General features: G+C 36.5%; 1 protein-coding gene across 1 annotated transcript in view; it reads left to right on the plus strand.

Annotated features, from left to right (window-relative positions):
- Positions 1-13,016, plus strand: part of cftr (CF transmembrane conductance regulator) — a 150,171-nt gene that overhangs the window by 89,203 nt on the left and 47,952 nt on the right. The window contains exon 12 of the mRNA XM_073059522.1: positions 12,734-12,828. Coding sequence (XP_072915623.1) covers positions 12,734-12,828 — 95 coding nt within the window. The remainder of the gene's footprint in view (positions 1-12,733; positions 12,829-13,016) is intronic.

Here is a 13,016-nt window from a genome sequence, read left to right on the forward strand (position 1 = left end):
ACAAAGCCAAGTTAATAAGTCAGTTGTTTTTTTAATAATAAGCCTATGGAAGCTTTGGGTTAATAGATACAGGGTCGAAGTATAAAAGCAAATAACTATGCTTTTACCTCCAGCTTTAACTGGAGTATTGTTCCAATTCTGGACATCTCCTTTTGGAAAGAATGACAAGGCTGTGGCACTAAGGAGATGATCAGGGATGAGGATCTTCAGTTACATGAGGAGAATGGTAATGGAGGATTGGATATAGTGGGGCCTTTGATTATACCGGCTGCTTTACTGAGGATGCAAGAAATGTAGCCAGATTCCACAGGAGGGAGGTTGGTTTCTGTGATGTGCTGAACCCTGTCCACAGCTCTCTGTAGTTTCCTGAGGTCACATGCAGGGCAGTTGCCATACAAGCTGTTAAGCATCCAGATAAGATACTTTCTATGGTGCATTGATAAAAATTGGTGAAGGGTTGATGAGGACATGACAAATTTCTTTGGCAACTTGAGGAAGTAGAGGCATTGGTGAGCTTTCTTGGCCATGACATCAGTGAAACAAAAAAAGGATGTAATCAGGGTAAGAAAGTGTTAGTTTGGTGGGGCCAGACACCCAAAGGCCATGATGGCTTGGGAGACCATGGTGGTGAATGTTCATCATGGCCTAGAGGAAGCTATATGGATCTGTCTTGACAGCTGATGTTTGGCCTCTGAGAGATATTTGCTACGCTTTAATAGTATCATCCTGTGAGCAGGTTTGATGATGATGTCAGGGTTGGTTCTCTGCAAATTAAATGCTTAGATTTAGAAGGAGATAAGTTAGAGAGAATAGGAAGACTGGAAAAATCAAAATTGCATTGGCAGGTGTCAACAAACAGATCCCACAAGGATAAAAAAAAACCCAGAGGGAGGGTCCATGTGGTTGGGAATTCTGGGATAAAAGGGTCCACAATGTGATGTGTAGGCTCCTTGTCAAAGAAATAAGCATGGAGACAGAGTCTGTGTTATATTGGTCTCAGAATTTATTAAGAGGGGGACATGGGGGGGTCAAGGCCTCTGTGGGATCAGAGAAGGGAAGATCAGAAGGGATTGTGAAAACATGGCAGAGTTTGGTACCTAGGAAGACATAAGGGGGCTGAATAAAATGAAAAGAGAGAAAGGTCAGGATACTTTGGAGAGCACATGCATTCAGACTGCAAGGGTAATTCAGATCTTCACGTTGCCTGCCAGTATAATTTCCCGTCTTCCTCCAATTCTGTCTTATTTATTTGTGACCTTCTGAACTGATATAACAGATTCCAACATAAACTTGGCATATAGCTCCTTATTTTTTCTCTCAACACATTCCAACATTCTGGACTCAGTATGGAATTCATCAGTTTTAAGTATCTTGCTTTCTCTGCCTCCAACAGAACTGACCATTTCTGCTGTAGGTCATCCCTCTTTGATATTGGCCCCATTTTCTTCTCTCTGTTTTGCTCTGTTGGCCAGGATCTCCAAGCCCTGCATCTTGGACATTTTCACCTTTCTTTGCCTGTTCTCTCCTTCTCTTACAGTCCTTTTGTTTCATTTTTTCTCCTCATTAACCCCATTCACTGAATGATTACTATAGCTTGTTTCCAAGGTAACCCTGGACCCAACTCAAAGTATTGTCTATGAATCACCTGACTGGAGGCTGGTGGCCAGAGATGGGCTGTCCTGGGGTTGGAGGTTTGTGGATGAGCTTGGGTGGTTGGGAGGGAAGAATGGGGCTTCTCTTGCTGTTGTCCTGTTGCTTGTTGTGTCCTGTGTTGATCTGCCAAGGACTATGGGCATGCTATGTTAGTGTGGAATGTGTGGCAGCACTTGTGGGCTACCACCAGCACATCCTTAGGTTCTGTTGGTTGTTAAAGCAAGTGACACATTTCACTGCATGTTTTGATGTGTGTGATAAATAAAATGGATTTGAATCTGAATTTGAACCTAACAGAGGCATTCCCTTTGTCCTGCCTATCTCTGCTCCAACTTCTCAGCAACTTCAAAGTAACATCTTCTCTCTCTCTCTCTCTCTTCCTCGTTTGTTTCCATAGATACTGCCTGGCCTGCTGGGTTCCTCCAGCATTTTGAGTGTGTTGCTTGGATTTCCAGCATCTGCAGATTTTCTCTTGCTTGTGATTTTATAACCAGGAGCTGGCTTGCCTGTGGTCTTTTCAGTCACCTAATTAGTACTGGTTATAGAGTCATTGAGTTGACAAGATGAACTTTGTCCATCTACACTAATTCATTTACCTGCATTAAGACCATGCCCTGCTAAGTTATAAGGCGGTTTCTGAAATGTTGTACCCCCCAGAAAAATGTAAAAAAAAATCCATTTGACTGATTGTTTTGTCTCTCTGCAGAATGCTAAATTGAACATATATAATTAATACCTATAGTGTATATTAACAAAGTAAGAATGAATCTATCAGCTGCTGGTGATAAATGAAACCTCTTCTGATAAAGGCAATGCAAACAAATACACATATAATTGAGTACTCTGCCTGAGGTCATTTCAACCTAAAACATTTACTTGTATGATAAATTTATTTCAGTTGTATTCACTCACTCCAGTTCTTTAAGATTATGGTTACGAACTCTGCTTGTTAGCATTTTGCAACATGATGTAGCTAAGCCAAGTACACAATTTAACACCATTTGTTTTTGTTTGTACCTGTTCATGATAGAACTAGAAAGACTTGACCTTATACTGGTTGTTACACACAGCATAATAGAAATGTTCTGATAACCTTACAACATTTGAAAAGACAAATTTCCTCAACTGATTTGGCTGTCAGTCTCAAGAGGTTCAAAATTTATGCTATTACAGCCCGGTGCATTCCGGAGTTTAGAGTTCAATTCCGGTGCTCTCTGTAGGGAGTGTGTATATTCTCCCCGTGAACCGCTTGGGTTTCCTCCAGGTGCTCGGGTTTCCTCCCACAGTCCAACAACGTACTGGTTAGTAGGTTAATTGGTCATTGTAAATTGTCCTGTGATTAGGTTAGTGTGAAATAGGATGCTAGGCGGTGTGGCTTATTGGGCCAGAGGAGTCTGTTCTGCACTGTATCTCAAAATAAATAAAATTTAACTTCTGCTAGACAACACTATTCTAATATTGGGAGCTTAATTGACTGCATTAGAGTGAGTCAAATTGCCACCACGTGTTTGAATAAAGTCTTTCTTCTTACCTGTCAACCAATGTGACCCATTGGGCAGTTTCTGCTAACAGTTTGTTAATTTCTCACAAATACTGCTTCTACTTCAGTGCTTGTTGTAAAAACATTATTAGACATGTGTTCTTATCCTAACATCCAGAAGATGCTGGATATCTGAAATAAGAAAAAGAACTGCTGCAATTGGGCAACAAGTCAGGCAGTATCCATGGAGAGAGAAACTGAGTTAGTATCTCAAGTGATCAAAATTAAAAGAATATTCTGTGTAAAACTAAACATGTTGTGTCTGTGCAACTACATTTCAAATAAATAAAGGCTTGCATTCAGAGGCGAAGTTAACTTGTATATTAACTTTGCAGAGAGAGCAACAAATCCATGCACGTGGGTAAGCTATCAGTCAATATTTAGTGCTAAGGGGAATCATTGTGCTACAAGCAATAGTACACTACAAAATATTGCTTCAGCCCTCTTGCCTTGTGCTGAAGATTTGGTCCATCACTATGATTTCTCAAAAAATTACGTTCCTTACGATATGACTGAGAGCCACATGTAGCTGCTGTTTTCAAGTGATCAGTTCTGTTGGCTAAATTGTAAAGCCTTAAAGTCCTTGGGAACTTTGGATTACATTTGATATCCTGATCCAGTTTTGAATTGGAGTCACTTCACATGAGGCAGAGTCAAGCATGAAGATTTGGTGTGTGTAGGTACCAGACATTACATTACTCCACCCTTACCCGGATACACGTGGCTTACACCAAAATGAGAGGCTAAATCTGCTTTCTAATCTCCATTCAGTCAGGTCCAAAAACTTCCAACCCGTCCTTCCTGAAATTATTGTTGTCGCAAATTTTGACTAATTCATTCATAAGTTAATCATCGGCTTCATATGTTGTTCATCCTTTTTTAAGTATTCCTGACATACAATTCACTTTTATGTTTGATTGTTTAATTATTGACAGTGTCAAACAATGAGGCACTTAGAAAATCCCAAGGGCAGTAGCCAAGAAATGTGAAAGTTATTTAATGCCCAAGTTAGGCCCTTAGGTTTTCACTCTGATGCTCACGGTACATCTGCTAACTTTGGGTGTACAAAAATTAATGGTTAAAATTAATTTGTAACTGAAGAAAGGACAGCTAATATCTTTAAATGAAATGGTACCCTTCAGAGCTTTCTATGGTCAGGTTATAAGGGCTAAGATTTAAATCAATAAATTTCTAATACAGAATAAAAACAAGTTTCTAAATCTAATCTATTGTGCAACTAGATCAAGGCGGGTCAATAAAGCAATTTGGAGAGCAATCTGTTCATGTAAACAGAAATACTGGCCTATAAAGCAAAGCATTATTTGCAAAAGAAGGCATGAGGCTGCCCTAGCAGACAAGGTGAAGGAGAATCCTAAGGGCTTCTACAGATTTATTAAGAGCAAAGAGATTGCAAAGGACACAATTGGTCCTCTGGAAAATCAGAATGTTAATCCATGCGTGGAGCTAAAAGAGATCTTAAACAGATTTTTTTTGCATCTGTGTTTACTTGGGAGATGGACACAGTCTATAAAAGTCAGGCAAAGCAGTAGTGAGGTCGTGGACCCTATACAGGTTACAGAAGAGGAGGTGTTTGCTGACTTGAATTAGAGTGGATAAATCCCCAGGGTCTGACAAGGTGTTCCCTCAGACCTTGTGAGAGGCAAGTGCAGAAATTTCAGGGGCCCTAGCAGTAATGTTTAAAGCATCTTTACTGACAGGTGAGGTGTCAGAGGATTGGAGGATAGCTAATGTTGTTCCACTGTCTAAGAGAGGCTCTAAAAATAAACCAGGAAATTATAGGCCAGTGAGCCTGACATCAGTAGCGGGAAAGTTATTGCAAGGGAACAGCTTCTTCCCCTCTGCCATCCGATTCCTAAATGGACGTTGCATCTTTGGACGCTACCTCACTTTTAAAAAAAATACAGTATTTCTGTTTTTGCATGTTTTTAATCTATTCAATATATGTAATTGATTTATTTGTTTATTTTTTTAAAAAAATATATATTTTTTTTATCTGCTAGATTATGTATTGCATTGTACTGCTGCTGCTAAGTTAACAAATTTCGCGTCACATGCCGGTGATAATAAACCTGATTCTGATTCTGATTAAATTAGGGGATTGCTCTGTGGCTTGGCTTGAAGGGCTGGAAGGACCTACTTTGTGTTGTATCTCAATAAGTAAACAAATAAGTTACATTCTACTGTCCTTTTTTTTTTTACATTGCACCTCTCATCACATTTGGGCCAAATGATTCATTTTGAATGTTACAAAGTTGAACTGGGATCTTCATTACTGATAGTTCAGTCAGCTAAAAGCAGCATTGACAAATTGACTGGAGCACAATAGAAAACAACAACTTTTACCATGGCAAAACAATGATTATCAAAAGCATTTCACCCACAAAATGCTGCAGAAACTCAGCAGTTCAGGCAGCAACTATGGAAAGAAATAAATGAAATGAAATGAAATTTATGGGACTTCCGGTAAGATGGCGATTGTTTAGTCGCTTCAAACTTTTGCTCCGTTATACTTCCTATTTTCGCGCTATGTGTCTCCCTTTTTAAACTTTAGCTCGTTATTTTATTTGCTTTCTTTTATCTGCCTGCGAATACGTCTATCTTATAATGACTACAAAAAGTACTAAACTCGGGAAAAAAGAAACTTCCACGGCTCTGTCGGCTGAGATTCTCTCTATCCTGGAACAGCATCGACAAGATACTCTAACGGATATCAAGACTGAATTTAGAGCTTCTATCAGCTGGAGTCAAAATTGGATCAGATTAATGCCAGAGTGGATGACCATACTGAACATCTATCTCGCATCGACCTAACCTCTGAAGATTTAGAATGCCGTGTTCAACATCTAGAAACTCTCTGCTCCAACCTAACGGAAAAAAACAGTAAACTTACTTCCAAAATGGCAGATCTCAAAAATCGGAGCAGACGCTGCAATCTGCGAATTCTCAGTCTGCCGGAGACCACTGAAAAGGGCTCTTCCGTTGAATTTTTCTCTTCTTTTCTCTGTGAGATTTTCGGGAAAGAATTTCTTCCGACTCCACCTGAGCTAGAAAGGGCTCACAGGATTTATGTTCCTCGTGCCATTTTGGGTTCTAGACCACGGCCAATTATTTTATGTTTTCATCGATATCAGGTGAAAAACCATTTGATTATGGAGGCATGCCGTAGAGGTACTTTGACTTTTCAAAATACAACTATTCTTTTCGTGGAAGATTATGCCCCCCAGGTTCTGAAGATGTGTGCTGAGTTCAAAGGCATAATGAAAGTGCTTTTTGATCATGGATTTAAACCTTCTCTTCATAACCCAGCCGATCTTCGAATTACGCTTACTACTGGAGAATATAAGTGGTTTAAATCAGTGAAGGAGGCTGAGTTGTTTGTTGGAAATCTTCCAGCCATCTTGGCTTCTTCGGACCCGGTTTGATTTTCTAAAATGGCTGATAAGTACTTCTTGAATTAAAGTTTTTTTTTGCGAACTCAGACTCTACTTGAATAATTCAGACATTAACTATTGAGATTCTAAGGGTTCTAGTTAGTCTTTCCCTGGACTTAGTGTGATTTTCTTAAATAGATTATGTAAATTTAATGTTTCCCTGCAGACTTTTAGATTTTACTTGTGTAATTTATTCTACTTCTGAATAACTTTAACTATAGAGAACTACAATTGGTCTTAATTTGTTTTGGAGGCTTGGAGTTTCTTATTGAAGGCCTCCCTGTTGATTTATGGTATAAGATTTGCTTTTTTTTAAAACGGCTGATATGTATTCTCTTTAAATTTATAATTTCCCCCTTTCCCCCCCTTTTTCCTCCCCTTTTATTTTTTTCTTTCAATTTTTTATAGTTTCTCGCGGGTAAGTTAGTTTTTTTTGGATTTTTTTTGTATTAAGTTTTACACCTTTTCTGACAAAGTTGTTCCTATTTGTAATTTTGCTCTCTAGTGCATAAATTAGCTACTATTTGCTATATTATCTATATGGAGCCTATGTCAATGATATGGAACTGGAAGTTATTTTTGGGGTAACTTTTTTTTTGTAGAGCTAGCTGCTTTTTTGGGTAGCCATCTAGTTTTGGGTTGCGAGGGTGGGGTGGATTCTCTAGTTCCAACACTATTTACTGTTTTTTCTGTTTTCCCTTGTTATTCAGGACATGTTTCTGCCCTGATTTTACTGATTTATGTTTATATTTTTGCTCCCAGACTGTTATTGCAATGTTTGATTTTATATATGCCTACTACCTTTTATGTACTAACAATTGATAAAGGTTAATACACTTAAATTTGTGAACTGGAATGTAAAGGGATTGAATCATCCTGTTAAAAGAAGGAAGGTCTTCTTCCATATTAAGCAACTCAAAGCTGACATTGCTTTCCTTCAAGAAACTCATATTCGTAGTTTTGATAATTCTCGGCTTTTGTCAAAGTGGGTGGGTCAGCATTTTCATTCATCCTTCCCGGCCAAAGCTAGGGGGGGTTTCCATCCTTATTAATTCAAATATTCCTTTTGAACTCTATAATAAGATATCTGGCACAACTGGCTGTTTTATTATCGTTTCTGGCAAATTATGTAATACTAAAGTTGTACTAGCAAACCTGTATGCTCCCAATTTTGACGATGTTAATTTTTTTGAATGATTTTTCTCCTCACTATCAGATTTAAATTCATATTCTCTTATACTGGGTGGCAACTTTAATTGCTGGTTAGATCCCAATTTGGATTGATTGTCCCCTGTTACTAGATCACCTACTAAATCTGCTTTAGCTATTCACTCTTTTCTTTCTAATTATGGTATCTCTGATATATGGCGTTTCCTTCGTCCTACTGAGAGAGATTATTCCTTTTTTTCACATGTTCACCATACCTTTACTGGAATTGACTATTTTTTAATTGATAATCAACTTATTTCATTTGTCCATTCTTGTGACTATCAGAGTATACTAATTTCTGATCATGCTCCAGTTACTTTGTCTCTAAATTTTCCTGGTCTCCCTCAGAGGAATAAACATTGGCGTTTTAACCCGACTTTATTATCGGACGATGATTTTCTAAAACTTATTAAGGATCAGATAACTTTTTATTTAAACACTAATACGTCATCTAAAATGTCATCCCAGATTGTCTGGGATGCCATGAAAGCATATTTGAGGGGTCAAATAATCTCATATACAGCAAATCTTAATAGAAAGTCCCGTATAGATCGATTAAACCTAATTAATCAGATTAAAGAATTAGATCGATTGTATGCTCAAACTAATAACCCTGAATTATATAAGAAGCGTGTAGAACTTCAAACTAAATTTGACCTTCTTTCTACTCAACCTGTTGAACGTCAACTTCTTGAAAATAAGAGTCGCTTTTATATTCATGGTGACAAATCTGGTAAATTTCTAGTTAATCAGTTGAGGCGTTCTAAAGCTAAACAACATATCACAACGATCCGGAAGGAGAATGGGGATATTAAATCAGATCACTCAGAAATTAATGACGTATTTAAAAATTTTTACTCTCGGCTTTATTCCTCTGAATCTTTGAATGAGAATATTTCTGTTGATCTTTTCTTAAATACTCTGAATATTCTTTCGCTTTCATCTGATTTTAAAGCAAAACAATGAGCCTATATCTTCAGAAGAAATATCTTTTGCAATTTCTGCACTGTCTTCAGGCAAATCTCCTGGAGATTCCCCATAGAATTTTATAAATCATTCTTTTCACTCCTTTCTCCTCAGTTACTCTCAGTACTATCTGACTCATTTAACTATGGTAAATTGCCACCCTCATTTAATGAGGCATGTATTATTCTTTTATTAAAAAAGGGTAAAGACCCAACAGAGTGTTCCTCATACAGGCCGATCTCTTTGCTTAATGTTGATGTTAAAATCTTGGCCAAAGTCTTGGCTCATAGATTAGAAACTGTTATTCCCTCTATTATTTCTGATGATCAAACTGGTTTTATTAAAAACCGTCTTCCTTTTTTTAACATGCAGCGTTTATTTAATATTTTATATTCACCTTCAACTGAGATTCCTGAATGCGTTATTTCTCTCGATGCAGAGAAAGCATTTGATCGTATAGAGTGGAACTACCTCTTTGCAGTTTTAGAAAAATTTGACTTTGGTCAAAGTTTTATCTCTTGGATCAAATTGCTGTATCTATGTCCTACCGCCTCTGTTTTGACTAATTCTTAGCAATCCCAGTTATTTAACCTCAAACGTGGCACCCATCAAGGATGCCCTTTAAGTCCCTTTCTTTTTGATTTGGCTGTGGAACCTCTGGCGAAAGCATTCCGAAGCTGTCCTGAATTGACCGGGATTTGGAGGGGGGGTGTTGAGCATAAAGTTTCTCTTTATGCTGATGATCTATTACTTTTTCTTTCAATTCCATCCACATCCTTACCTCCAATGTTTTCACTTCTTGATCAATTTAGCCAGTTTTCTGGCTATAAACTTAATTTACATAAGAGTGAACTTTTCCCAATTAATAAAGAAGCACAAGTATTAGCATTTCGTGACCTCCCCTTTAAAGTAGTTCATAATCAATTTACTTACCTTGGTATTACAGTTACAAGGAAGTTTAAAGATCTTTTTCATGAAAATGTTGCCAATCTTTTATACACTACAAAACAGAGTCTGTCACAATGGTCACCTCTATCTATGTCCTTGGTAGGTCGTATTAACGTTGTTAAAATGTATGTTCTCCCTAAATTTTAATATTTATTTCAATCTATCCCAATTTTTATTTCTAAAACCTTTTTGGATTCCTTAGACTCTATTATTTTGTCCTATCTGTGGAAGAATAAGCATTCTAGAATTAATAAAGTTTATCTTCAAAAATCTAAAAAAGAGGGTGGCATGGCCTTACCTAATTTTCGTTTATACTACTGGGCAGCTAACACCTCGTTGCACTATCTTTTGGTCTTTTTTTCATAGCCAATCTGAGTGCCCTAATTGGGTAGCAATGGAGCTGAATTCCACTAAAGATCTATCTATTTCTGCACTTCTTGGTTCTGCACTCCCTGGTAGTTTGTCTAGACTAATTTTTAATCCTTTTGTTAGACATACTTTGCAAATATGAGCCCAGTTTAAGAAATTTTATGGTTTTTATGGTTTTTTCCCTTTCTGGTCCTATCTTACATAATCATCCTTTTTTTACCTACTATGTATGATTCAACATTCTATGATTGGTATAGGAAGGGCATTAGACATTTTGAAGATCTTTTTATCGATAATCGCTTCGCATCCTTTCAACAGCTCTCTGCTAAGTTCAATCTGCCTAATGCCCATTTCTTTAGATATCTCCAAATCAGACACTTTATCAATCCTTTAATTCTCAACTTCCCTGAAATGCCCGAGAAAAATGCTATGGATTTCTTTCTTTCTATTAATCCACTGGGTAATGGCTTAATATCATTTATCCGTGATAAATTAGTATCCTTATGGCGTGCCCCTGTGGATAAAATTAGAATGGCTTGGGAGCATGACTTAAATATCCCTTAATCTGATGAGATTTGGGATTCGATTCTCAAATTGGTTAATTCAACCTCTCTTTGTGCTTGCCACTGCCTTTTACAGTTTAAGATTGTTCATAGAGCCCATATGTCCAAATCTAAATTATCTTGATTTTACCCTAATATTAGTTCTCTTTGTGATAAATGCAAAAGTGGCGAGGCTTCTCTTATTCATATGTACTGGACCTGTCCTAGCTTAGAGAAGTTTTGGAAAGATGTTTTTATAACTTTATCCTGTATTCTGAATCACCACTTAGAACCTAACCCTTTAATTGCTCTGTTTGGTTTCTTGGGTGAGACAGATATACGCTTGAGTTCGACTAAATGTCGAATATTATCTTTTGCTTCTCTCCTGGCTAGACGTCTAATCCTCCTTAGATGGAGAGATGTTGCCCTGCCCACGCATGCTCAATGGCTTAACGATATCATGTCCTGTTTAGACCTTGAAAAAATCCATTATTCAATTCTTAATTCGGATATAAAGTTTCATAAGGTCTGGGGATGTTTTATTGAGTATTTTCATAATTTTCCTCTTAATTAAGTTTTTTTTTCAGTCCCTTGCTTTCAGCTCTTTTTTTTTTGGTAGTAGGCATTATTATCTTCTGTTTTCAAGTGTATTTACAGTTTTGGGGGTTTGAATGTTCTGATTTATATTTTCTACATTTTGTTTTGGTTGGTCTGGAGTTTTTTTGTTGTGGGTCTTGGGGAGGATACTAACTTTACATGATTTAAATTTGGGTGCTTTCTCAATTATCTTATTTTGTATTATATTACTATTGTATGTTTATCTTGCACTGTACTAATTTTCTACTTTGTTTTGGGGTTTTTTATTTGTAGTGTTGTAGAAAATGCATTAAAAAAATCAATAAGAAAAAGAAATTTATTTCTTTTTGTTTGAAATGAAATTAATTTATTTTGGTCAGTACAAACAGAACAAAAAGCATCGTTTACAATGATGATTTCATAGGACAAAATTACAACAAAAAACATAGATATTCTTTAAAACAGACCCAAAGGATATAGGCTGAAGCTACAGGTTATTACTTCTACCCCTCTTACGTATACAACAACATATTTGGCATCAATCATCACATCAAAAACAAAAAAAAATCATAATCTATTAACACAAAATCCAATTCCAAATCTCATTTACATTACTCTCATTCATCTTAAGTCAAGTATTTTATGTTTATTCATTAAATAATTTTAAAATAATTTTTAAACTTAAGTGCATATTTTTAAATTCTCACTACAACTGTTCCATAGATTCACCCCTCTGACTGAAATACAATGATTTTTTACATTTATTCTTATCCTTTGTTTTTGAAATATACATGTTCCTCTCAAATCATGTTGATTTTCTCTCACTTTATACAACCTTTGGATACTTTGTGGTAGCTGTCCATTTTTTGCTTTGTACATAATTTGTATTATTTTAAAATCTAAAAAATCTCTGAATTTTAAAGTGTTTAGTTGAATAAGTAGTGGATTGATTGGCTCATAATAACTAGTCTTATTTACAATTCATATAACTTTCTTTCGGAGTAGAAAAATGGAATTTGTATTTGTTTTGTATGTATTTCCCCGTACCTCTACACAGTAAGTCATGTATGGTACTATAAGTGAACAATATAATGTATACAAAGATTCCTGATCTAAGAAATCTTGCGCTTTGAACATTATTGCAATAGATTTTGACATTTTTGCTTTGACATAATTTATTTGTCGTTTCCAGCTTAATTTACTATCTATTACCACTCCTAATAATTTTGTTTCAGATACCTTATCAATTTCAACATCATTTATTCTAAGTCTACTATATGAGTTTGGTACACGGTTTCCAAATATTATGAATTTAGTTTAAAGAGTCGACGTTTCAGGCCAGGACTCTTCACCAGGACCCAAAATGTCGACTGTTTGTTGCCTGACTCTCTGTGTTCCTTCAGCATTTTGTGTGTATTACTCTGGATTTCAAGCATCTTCAGTATCTCCTGTATTTAAATCTACTTTTCTCCGCCCAGGATTTCACACTGTTTCCGAACAAGGATAAGACTGTCCTCGGAGATGGAGGGATTACTCTCAGTGGAGGTCAGCGAGCACGAATCTGTTTGGCAAGGTTTGCATTACAATTTTAAGATTGTGAGAAAAAATTTAAACTGAAGGACAATTATGTATTTGCGTTGGAAGTAATATCTGAGAACCTCAGGTATGATCATCCTTTTAAGCAGTACCTACAAAAAATGATTAATTTAATCAACAGTGTTTCCTCACCTGGGGTCCAGCTCCATGAACAATTTGGAGATC

The sequence above is a fragment of the Hemitrygon akajei genome, chromosome 10 (genome assembly GCF_048418815.1).
Source record: "Hemitrygon akajei chromosome 10, sHemAka1.3, whole genome shotgun sequence".
NCBI lineage: Eukaryota > Metazoa > Chordata > Chondrichthyes > Myliobatiformes > Dasyatidae > Hemitrygon > Hemitrygon akajei.